Genomic DNA, 11526 nt, shown 5'->3' with positions numbered 1-11526 from the left:
AGTTTTTGGTGTTAAGTGAGTTTGTTGAATCTGACTTGTAGCATTCATACGAACAAACCTCACAGAGAAAAGTCAGAGCTGTTGACCAGTGAAGGGAGGGACAAGTGGGGGGGGGGGGGGGGGGGGGGGGGGGGATGCACCTGTCCTTGATGTGTCCCTCAGCTTCTGTGTCCCCTGGGAAACAGCTTCCCTCTGGGCGGACGGTTCCCCCCTGAGGGTCAGATTGAATCAGGGTGACAGTAGGGCACCTGGCCTGCCGCCACACACACAGATAAAAACACAAGGTTAAATGAATGATAATGTCCATTATGTCTTTGTGCCTTCATCAAGTTCCCATGTCACACATTTACAATTTTAAAGTTAAAACAGTGTTCATGTTGATCTGTAGGACAATGCAGAAAAAGTAGTGTTCTCTTGTGAATATAAAAACTAAACATACTACAAAAAAAAGTATAAATCCTGCACACAGCAGCATCATTCTGCTGGGTGATGAACAAACGTCAGCAGCACAATATGAAATGACCCAAAATGAATGTTGTACCCTCGTTCAGCATCTGCAAGACTTTCACTGTTGTGGCTTTCACAAGGGGTCACAAGAAAAATCTAACGTTTTAGTAAGAAGCTAACTTCATTATGCTAAAACTTTGGTTCTAAATATTATTCTTGGCCTGGGATACTGGAGCCAAGCCAGAATATTTCCTTTAAAGTTGGCATTTTATTATCCAGAATCTCAGTGGTAAATCATCCAGCAAAGCTACAGAGCTCCTAGGTTTTAGGGGGAAAAATGTTTGATAATTTTTTGTTTGACAAATTCTTTCATATTAACAGTATTATCAGCTAAAGGAATAAAGATCTTGTCAGAAAGAAAGAGGCAAATGACGACTTCACAGGTTTTTCTCCCCGGAGCTGAAATGACCTGAAAAGTTTCTTATACTGTTGATCTGAGGTGTACACACACACACACACACACACACACACACACACACAAGAAGTGAAGGTAGGGCTGTTGGACAGGCTGTGTGTCTGCTGGGAGCTTGTGGACCTCTTTCTTGTTTTGATGTCGTACTAATTAGAATATCAGACGATAACACTCTGTGTGTGTGTGATCACCGCTGTTCATTGACACACTTCCCTACCAGAACCTCTCAGAGGGGTCGTGTTTGAAATGCAGCAGCAGTACCACCTCCTTGCCGTCCTGTGTGTGTGTGTGTGTGTCTGCATATGTGTGTGTGTCCTGGTCCTGTATTCTTGGCTTGGTCTTCTCTAAACTCGCTGAACCAGGTCGCACTGTCTGTTCGACACCAAAAAACAACAATCAGCAGCAGGACGAAACTTCAACACCTTCGCTGTTTGAAGCTTTGAACATCATCGCTGTAGCTTCCATCTGTGACCAGGGAGATCAAACCAGTTGTCAACAGATAGTTGAGAGAACGACCAGCAGTGACTGAGGTCAGGGGGCAAATAAATTATTAGAATCATTAAACATCACACCAATTGGCCCAGATTGGAATGGACTTGGTCCACCTTTCTCTTGTGATGATGTTAAAATCAAAAATGCAAAGCATATCCCGATTCAGGTCACTGTGGTAGCAGGCTCAGTAATGTAGACCAGAATTCCTTCTTCGTGGACATTCCCACGATGGGATATGCCCCAGGTCACCTCCCAGTTCATGTTCAGAATACCTCCACAGGTGTGCGCACATGAAGCATCCTGATCAAATGTCTGAACTTCACCAGGCTCCTTACAGTGTGAAGGAGCAGTGGTTCTACTCGAGAGTTCATGAACCTTAATGCTGCCCAGACGTACTGTGAATTTTGTTTCCAAAATCTCATTCTTTCAGTCGGACTACCCAGAACCATGGTCGCAGGTTGGATCATATGTTAAATTAACTGCTTATTCAAAAACTTGGCAAAACTACACCACTGGCAAAAAGTAGTTCAATAAAACAGACAATCTCCAGTCCTCAGCTGTACCATCAGAGCCTCTCTATGAAAATCACACACAAAAATGGTGAAAGACCCTGAGAGAGAAAACACCCACCAACAACTAGCTTGACTTGAATTGACTTATTTCCAAGAACATAGAAACTCACTCTGTTTATACAACGACCGGATGGCTCATAGCAACAGCCTTGGTATTTCATATTCTGGCAGCCGCGCCCACAAGTACCCCCAGGGACACAGTCATAAGTGTCCAAAACCACAAAACACATACAGACTGGATGGGTTAACTCCTATAACCCCAGCAGCTGGCCACCACCCTGTAAAAGTACCAAACTTGTCCCACACCCAAGTTTTAGCTTCTGACCACCAAAGCCACAGTTCTTCTGGCCTTGTGATAGTTGTTTGCCGATTCGGCAGTTCCTTTAGTATACCCCGCCTAAGAGGCCTCCTTTCTGTGCTTGACAACTTCCTGTACCCCCAGGCGTCTGCCAGCAGGTTCCTGGTTTGAGGCTTCAAGAGGCACAGATGACCTTCAGGCCACAACTCCAACCAGCCATATCAGTAATGGTGTTTTTTAATGGTGTTTAGCCCCCATGTCCCTGGGCTGATGAGATGCAAGAATTTGCTCTGTAGGTGGGAACTGACGACCTTGCAGACAAGACCTCAGCAAGATGTTCCCAGTTCACCTTCACTACATGTTTGGGTTTACTTCATCTGTCAAGTATTCATGGTTTTCATGTAATAATGTAGCACGGGATACAGGCCCCTGAGAAGGGGCAGGCCTAGCAGAGGGAGCAGCTGATAATTAGGTCAGAGAGCACAGGGGTGACGGTGCTGCAATTTGACTGCCTGTGTGACTGTCCCTTCTCATGCTGCTGCCCATGTTTGCTGAAGAAAGAGCAGAAAGGTAGTCCTTTTATATACCTGGCTCAGAGCAGCACTGGCTACTGTTTATTTTAGGTGTAAGTTTAATTTTTAATCATTGTTCCTAGTATTTATTTACTGTTTTTAGAGCAGGTTTTCTAACTCTTTTCTTTCTCTTTCTAGTACTGCAGTTGGTGAAGGCCTCCAGTCACAGTAGCAGTTGAGAGTTTACTCACCTTTGATAGTTTGTGGTATGTGTTGACACATTATTTAGTTGTCTGATTGATGGGCACCAGGCCGCAGTGCAACTGTCTATCAGGTCTCTTCTCTAGCCTTGTTTTTATGGATTTTTATACTTTTAATTGATTTTAATGGCATGGCATGACCCACACTGACTGTCTTGGTTTCATCATCGAAGCCCCTGCATTTTAAACTGTCACAATAAGCTAAAACATGAAAAACCACGAGCATGCTCCTTTAAAAACAAGCTTTCCCATCCTGCTCAGCTGCAGGATAGCTTTCTCCCCGTCTGTCACTTTTCTGTCATTTGTCGCCACATTAACGTCGGCTTCAGGGGCTCTGAGGGTGAATTTTACATGACACAAAAGATTCTCTGTGTGTGGTGAATATTATGTATTTAAAGGGACATTTTAAGGCTCTTTAGAGTGTCCCCTCACATATGTTTTGACTGTCGGAGTGTGTGTGTGTCCTCTCTTTCTACTCCCCCACTCCCATTTTCCATCCTTCCCTCTTCCCAGTCCCTTATCCCACCCCTCTGAATGTTGGTGTGGTCCCGCCCCCCTTTATATCTGTGTCATTACTCCACCCGAGTGTGTGTGTGTGTGTGTGTGAGGATTTCTCTTTGTAGCGAGTCCAACTTGGCACTGATGCAGTCTCTGTTGGGAAAAGTGTGTGTTTAAATGTGTGTGTTGTCACAGGTACAACTAGGACAGCAGGCAGGGAGGAACAAGGACTTGGTGAGATGAAAAATAAAGTTTTGGAAATAAAACCGCAGTGAATATTCATAAGGGAGATCCAGAACAAAAACAGGACACTGACATTTTTTAATGAAGTCTTTTTGTACTTTTGTTTTCTTTTGACATTCTAGCTTTTATAATGAATAGGAGTCTTCAATTCAGAAAACAAGTTTTTCTACCATCGTCCCTGTAATGATGATAGAAAAACACAAGTTTCAGCCTGTGTGTCCACCGCTTTGCACGGTGCTTACATTCAATGCAAGGACAACCATTTAAATGTTTTAATCCTGTTACAATTTTAGGAGCGAGCGGAGGATTAAAGTCCCTCACTTTCACAGTTCAGCTTCAACAAAGTGACGACGGATTCTGCTCAATGAGACAAGCTGATGGTGTGTTTGAAAGGATAACATGGGATTAAGTTGTTTTCTGACATTTTTTTGGTGCCAAAGTCAAACATTTTGCTCCAGAATAAGATGAGATGTGACTTTCTACTTTTCCCGCAATTTCAGAGGAAATTAATGTACATTTTACAGAAGGCTGAAACATTCTAGATGCAGATAAACGTGGCTGTTGCTCAATAAAAATCTGAGAATCAGTCTTGTTTCAGCTCAACACAATGACTTGTAGACATCATCTATTATAAAGACCTTTCCCCTTTCCCTTCTTCTTCCCTCCTTTACTTCTTTCTTCGACTGATCACAGTAGCAACTACAGCAGTCAGATGCAAAAATGGGTGACAAAATAAAGAATAAACCTGAATAAATTAATGGTTTAATGAAAATTATGCAAATTATGTATTGTGGCCTTCACAGTCACCAGATCTCAACCCAACTGAACACCTATGTGAGATTTTTACAGCGCTCTCCCCCACCATCATCAAAACACCAAATCTTTTAAAAAAATATTTTCAACCCTTTCGGCAGTTATTATTATTATTATTATTATTATTATTATTATTATTATTATAAATGATTCTGTACCTCTTGATTTATGTTTGGAGCCAATGCAGGATGTATTGTGTCTGAGTCTATGTCTTCCCACTGACTTGCAATTAACACTATGTGATGTCATTGCTTTTTAGACACTAACAAATTCTGAAAATTCAATGTCTTCTCAGCCTTTTAAAGTTTAAACAGGATCTGTAGCTGAGCGCATGTCTGAGCAATCTATATAAAATCGCTGGAATATGCTACAAAAAACCCCAAAACAAGGACACCAAAAAACATACAGAAGAAAACTAAAGAACAATAGGGTGAGAGTTCATCACACTGGTCTTTATTGACTGTTGTCGTGCAGCTACACACAGCGTTTGTGTCTCTTTCTCAACCACACATTTTGTGGTTAAAGCAGAGAGAAGCTGTCACACATGTAAGTACAACATCACCTCCTGTTCACTTCCTTTCAGCTAAACGGTGTTTTTCTACCAACACGTTATTTCATTCATAAAATCAATGTTTTAACATAATCAATTAATCATTTCATTATAAATACTTCATAGTATTGTACTACTATTGTATACAGTGTGTCTATTACATACACTGCACATTTATATAACATTATATACTTTACTATGGTAGGAGTTTTTCTGTGGCCATTGATCCTTACGTCTCCCAAGTCTCCCCTTTTCTCCCTGTACATGCTCCCCCTTGGTTTCCTAATTAGTCGATTTAGTGTATCTCTTATCACAGCTATGTGGATGATACACAGCTATACTTTTCTTTCAATTCAAATGAGCATAGCAAAGTCTCCACCTTGCAAGACTGCCTAACAGCTATCAAGGACTGTCAAATAACTTCCTCAGACTTAACCCCAACAAAACAGAAGTTCCTATTATAGGCCCTGAGAGCATTTCTGAGAAAACACAGCAGTGTATTGGTCCTTTAGCAGCAAATGTTATGCGAGCCTCAAGAATCCTAGGAGTCTTCTTTGACCAACACATGAACATTGAGTGTTACATTAAGAAAGTGGTCCAATCCTTTTTCTTCCAACTAAGAAACATTGCAAAAATCAAAGCTATACTATCCTCTCAAGATCTGGACAAACTCATTCATGTTTTTGTCTCCTCCCGTTTTGATTGTTGTAACTCACTGTTCGCAACCCTGAGTCGCTCTTCTGTGTCTCAGCTCCAGATGGTCCAAAATGCGGCCGCCAGACTGTTAATTAATACACGATGTCAGTCACACATCACACCAGTGTTGGCCAGTCTACAATGTTTACCCATAGACTGTAGAATTGATTTTACGCGTGTTATTGTTTCAATATTGATATTTCCTGTTTTTAACTTTCTATTTTATTTTATTTTTCCCTCAGTTGTTTGCAATGTACAGCACCTTGTAACTCTGGTTTTGAAAGGCGCTTTATAAGTAACGTTTAGTTACTTACTTACTACAATTACTATCATGTATTGTACTTAACATATAATTATATTACATATTGTGGTAGCGCGGGTCGGGTCGTCCACTAATCGGAAGATCAGTGGTTTGATCCCTGGCTCCTCCAAATGTTGAAGTGTCTTTGGGCATGATACCGAACCCCATATTAGCATTAGAGACATTATACAACGCTTAGGATAAAAAAAGCACTGGATCACTTCCTGATGAGCGGGTGGGCAACTTGCATGACAGCCTCTGCCATCAGTGTATGAATGTGTGTGTGAAAGAATGAAGGCTGGTATGAATTGTAAAGGCGCTTTGTGTGGTCAGTAGACTAGAAAAGTGCTATATAGATGCAGTCCATTTACCATTCCACACTGTGGCTGTCAGAGTTGCACGAATATAGCCAAAAGTATTGTAACATATATATATTGTATATAGTTGTTATCACATCTCTCTTAACTTCTTTAATTTCTTATTTTTTATTATTTAATTCATTATTTGTTTTCTTTCATCTCAGGTGAATTTCCCTCAGTGATCAGTGAAGTCTGATCTTATCATAAATCTCTGAGTCATTTCAATTGAGAGTTGAGGATGTTTCTTATCAAAAGAGCAGCTTCAAGTTTGGCCTTGGTTTATAAATGCATAGAAACACAGTCTTCTAGGTTAGTTTAACTGTCAGTGAACGCACCACGCAGGTATTGATGTGCCACTTGTTGCTTTTCATCTTGACTTTTAGGTTTTGTTTTTGTAGATCTTTTCTTCATTGTTACGGTTTTGTCTGCTTTATTGCAACTAAACAAAGAAAGTTTCCTCTTAGTAGTCTGTGAAGAGGAAACCACGACACTGAACCACAGACAGGAAGGAGGAGGGTTTATCTAGATGTTACTAAACTGATCAAAGAGTTTTTTTAGGTTTAATATCAGCAAGTGTTATGATGGAGGAAACATCTCTACTGCTGCTGCTCTGTAAGTACGATTTGTGTGTTTCTGATTTAATGATAACAGCTAGACTCCTGTTGTTCATTTAAACGTGTTTCCAGTTTGGTTTTTATATCAGTCTCATGTCTGTGGTTTTTGGGTCTCAAAATGATCTTCACATTTGTTTACTTTGAGACAATCAGATCGTGTTTTTACAGAAGGTTCCCATAATGTTTTTATTTATTTTCTTAACGATTTTCTTGCTCCACCAGTTTCACTCATCAAATTCACTTCACTGGTTACGGTTAGTCCTCTTCAGCCTACGTAGTTTCTACAAGGGTCAGTGTGTAGCAAGCAACAGTCCTCAGTCATACTTCCTTAAGATAACAACTAGTGTGAAAACAAACTTCAGTTTCAACTTCAAGGGCCGACTGCTACTCAGTCCAGTTCAACAAACAGGGAAAAAGTCTGTGGGCATCTGGCGGACTGGTGGAGGGACAGAGTCAGACTGGGACAGAAACATGACAATAATACTTATGTACTTTTACTGTAGTAGGACTTTTCAAGCAGGACTTTTACTCATAACAGAGGATTTTTACTTTGCTTTTTTGGTACATTTACTTAAGTAAAGGATGAGTACTTCTTCAACCACTGAAGTCAGGATATCTTCAGCTCTGCTGCACAGATATGGACCATTTTTTAATTTCCTGTGAGGCCCCAAACTTTAACGAAGTAACAAAATATATCACTCGAGTTTCCCAACGATTTTTAAAAGGAGTAACATGACGTTCTAATGTTTTAATACAACTACATTAGGAATGTTATATTATGTATCTGTGCTTTACATGCTGTTTTTCAAAACTTTAACATAACACTGCTGTCAGAATGTTCAACATTAACATACTGCAGGAATTTTCCCACTGACCTCTGTGCTGTAAATCATTGGCACCAACACACATTTAAGGGGCCATGAGACAAGTAACAGGAAAGGAAAGCAGCCACACAAAATTAGATTGATCTTTTCAGATATTCATCAAAATTTTTGTTTTTTTTTCTTGTAAATTACTGATCATGTAACATCAATGTCTACTTGTCTGTCAATCAGACGTTGCTGTATTTTAAGGGGTCAAAACCATAAAGGTGGTGAACCACTCGTCTGGACGACGTCTTAAAAACTTTCTCAAACTGTTAAAGTGAAATTGTTTTACAGAGTTTTACATCACTGTAAAAACTAAAAAAAAAAAGATTGTTGTAAGAGTGTTCTTTGACATGATTAATGCCACACCCACCATCAGGGTCACAATTAGGTTCAACCATGGGACAGATTTTTTCAGCACTGTTTATTTGTGGGCCGACGTTATACAGGTGCAGTGAAAACATATGTGTTTTTGATGTTTTTATTTGTATAAAACAGTTTTAGGGTTGTATCTGAGGACAGATGCCATCATTTCCATTAATAGTCTAATCTACACACAATAAACATCGGCCTGCTTCATTTATGGTTGAAGCAAAATACTGTTATTGACAAAAATCTGTTCTGATCGAATAGGACAAATTATGTCATGTACCTGTATAAGTGCATAAGATGTTACAAGCCCATATTTATTGGAATTTCCATGAGCCTTGTGTTTACATTGTTATCAGTCATTCAGTCAGACAGTGCTGTGGCTCTCTGATCTCACGTAGTGTTGAAGAGTAAAGTTAAACATCCGGTTTAGTGTAGAACATGAAAGAGATCTCTTCTCCTTTCTGTGCTCATTCTGTATCAGTAAAACTGGACCAAGATCAGTCTGTCTGGTGTTTGTCACTTTCCTCTGATGTCTTGTTGATTGTAAAACCTCAAACCAACCTGAGTGTCATTTCACTTTAGTTGTGAGTTCACTGCTGTGCTGCACAACAAACCAAGGTTAGTAAACTTCTTCTATCACAATCACAAACCTCACTGACTCGGAAACTCTGTTATTTTCTGTCAACAGGCTTCATAATTCAAAGCAGTGTGGATGTTAAAAAGCAATAATGATAATAATGTAAAGCATGTCAAACTATCAGGAATTCAATTAGTTCAGTTTCAGAGATCTTTAAAAGATTATTTATCATCCTCTCCTCCCTCCAGCTCACCTGACTGTGAGTCCCAGCAGCTCTCAGATGTTTACAGGAAAGTTTGTCTCTCTGAGCTGTGAGGAGGACGACAGCTCTGCGGGATGGACGCTGAGGAGGAACACAACCAGAGAAACAAGAGCTGAGTGTGGCGTTAAATGGGGAAGGTCAGCTGGTTCCTCCTGTAACATCAGTCTAACAGCCCCCTGGGACAGTGGAGTTTACTGGTGTGAGTCCAGAGAGGGAGCAACCAGTAACAGCATCAACATCACTGTCACTGGTAAGATCAGACTGTGGAGTTAGTATTGATGAAGCTGAGTGTAAATGATGAAATGCTGTAGTTTGTCTCTGTCTTGAGGTGGATCAGTGATCCTGCAGAGTCCTGTCCTCCCTGTGATGGAGGGAGATGATGTCACTCTGCACTGTAAGACAAAGACCTCCAACCTCCCAGCTGATTTCTATAAAGATGGCTCCCTCATCAGGACTGAGCCTGCAGGTCACATGACCATCCACCATGTTTCCAAGTCTGATGAAGGCCTCTACAAGTGTAACATCAGCAGTCATGGAGAGTCTCCACCCAGCTGGATCACTGTCACAGGTGAGGAAGTTAAAGACAAATCTTTCAACTTTTAATATGTTATATTATGTTGTCACAAACGGAGCTGGACAGAATTCACCTCTGTTGCATTTGAATCATTTTATGTGTTTATGTACTTAATATTAAAATATTAGTCTTTATTTTCACATATTATTTGAAATGAGCTTCCAAATCTGGCAAACAAACAATAAACAATATAGATGATGTTTAAATGTCTAATAAACTGCACCATTCTCAGTAATCTGATCACTTTCTGAACAGTAAAATTAGTGAATATGGAATCCATTTTATAAATTCATGTGCTTTTAATCATATATTTTTTGGCCATTTTAGATAAACTCACCACTACATCTCAACCTATACCACCCAGCTGGATCACTGTCACAGGTGAGGAAGTTCACTTTGATTTTACCACTTATTTCATCCACATGTTCACCTGACCAGACGTTTATCCTTGTGAACCTACAGCCACAGCCCCAGCCCCTGTATGTGTAACCCTGCCCATTGGATATGTAGCCCCGCCCCTTGTGTTCAGACTGGCCTATCACCTAGTGGTGTTCTCTCCGTACTTCATCTCCACTCTCCTCATGATGTCTTTATATCGACACAGGACCACAGGTAACTCCCCTTAGAGACACTTAGTAATGATCAATCAATCAATCAATTAATCATGTGTTGCACAATATCTCTATTAGTGAACATTATTACAGTTATTTAGTGTTGATTATATTATTTACATATAGATCCTTGTCTCTGTCAGTCAGTTCAAACTCTTAATCTCTAACTCTTCACACAACAGGATATGACATCTCCATGGCAACACCCCTACCCAACCAGGCTGCAGAGGGATTGGCTGAGGAATATGATGACATCATGGAGGTCACCACCGAGCATCACTTCTGAGCTGAACACGTCAGAGACAGTTTACAGTGACAGTAGTGAACATGAGAACATGAGAATAAGAACAGAAGCTGAACATTTACAATATGAAGTCACTGCTTTACGTTTGTTCTGTTACTTTACTGCCAGCAACATCCATCTTTGTAACTCTGTAACTGAATATTTTGAATAAAGTTTTTTTTCATTCCTCTGCCTGATGTCTGAGCTGTGCTGCAGTGACTGCAGAGTAAATGAAGATCTGATCACATGTGCTGAGTGTGTGTGTTTTCTACAGATTAGTCAGATGGAAAATACTTGTATTTGTTGTGGTTTAGTAAACATGGTGAGACTGTCTGTCTGTGATTTGTTTGATCAGTGTTTCTACAGAAAATCATTAATAGTTGTGTATTATTAGCATGAAGGAAAAAGGGAATTTAGGGGGAAATGTCAGACATGCTCCTTTTTATCTCACCCAGCTGGACAAGCATGTCTGTGTTTGATTGACAGCTGCTGGCAGCCTACCGGTGTTACACTGTACCAGACAGAGACAAAGTAAACAAACTGCTGGCAGCCAATACAGTGAGGCTAAAATAGGAGTGATGTTAGATCTACGGCCAGTCCTAGTTAATAGCCTAGCTGCTGCATTTTGTACGAGCTGAAGACGTGCCAGGGCAGCTTGACCAAGGCAGGTGAGTGTATACAATCCAAATATGACAGCTCTGCAATAAATGCTACATTAACTAAGCTGATACATTTTCAGTTTTTGTAGACATTGTCAGACATGTGATAATTTCCTTTAAATTTATTATTAGGTCATAGTGGGTGGTGGTGGTGTACTGGAGTGTATTATATTTAAAAGTGTTCCTAATATTTTG

The 11526-nt window shown here is 40.2% G+C and overlaps 1 protein-coding gene across 1 annotated transcript; it reads left to right on the top strand.

Moving 5' to 3' along the window:
• The first annotated feature begins 7041 nt into the window (after positions 1-7041).
• On the top strand, positions 7042-11130 carry LOC121889708 (low affinity immunoglobulin gamma Fc region receptor III-like). The gene is made up of 7 exons (XM_042401879.1): positions 7042-7125; positions 8948-8983; positions 9191-9454; positions 9533-9772; positions 10106-10159; positions 10241-10390; positions 10572-11130. Exons 1-7 carry the CDS (start codon positions 7092-7094, stop codon positions 10673-10675), a joined length of 882 nt encoding a protein of 293 aa, XP_042257813.1. The 5' UTR covers positions 7042-7091; the 3' UTR covers positions 10676-11130.
• The last annotated feature ends 396 nt before the right edge of the window (positions 11131-11526 follow it).

This window comes from Thunnus maccoyii, chromosome 22 (assembly GCF_910596095.1).
Source record: "Thunnus maccoyii chromosome 22, fThuMac1.1, whole genome shotgun sequence".
NCBI classification, from domain to species: domain Eukaryota; kingdom Metazoa; phylum Chordata; class Actinopteri; order Scombriformes; family Scombridae; genus Thunnus; species Thunnus maccoyii.
The sequence above is the reverse complement of the archived record's forward strand: the minus strand, read 5'-3'. Positions and strand labels throughout refer to the sequence as shown.

Bases quoted from the DNA above. Each gene is read 5' to 3' on its own strand.
- LOC121889708 (XM_042401879.1), top strand. From the start codon at position 7,092: ATGATGGAGGAAACATCTCTACTGCTGCTGCTCT. The intron at 9,455-9,532 runs GTAAGATCAGAC...CTCTGTCTTGAG, and splicing joins CATCAACATCACTGTCACTG to GTGGATCAGTGATCCTGCAG. The intron at 10,391-10,571 runs GTAACTCCCCTT...TTCACACAACAG, and splicing joins ATATCGACACAGGACCACAG to GATATGACATCTCCATGGCA.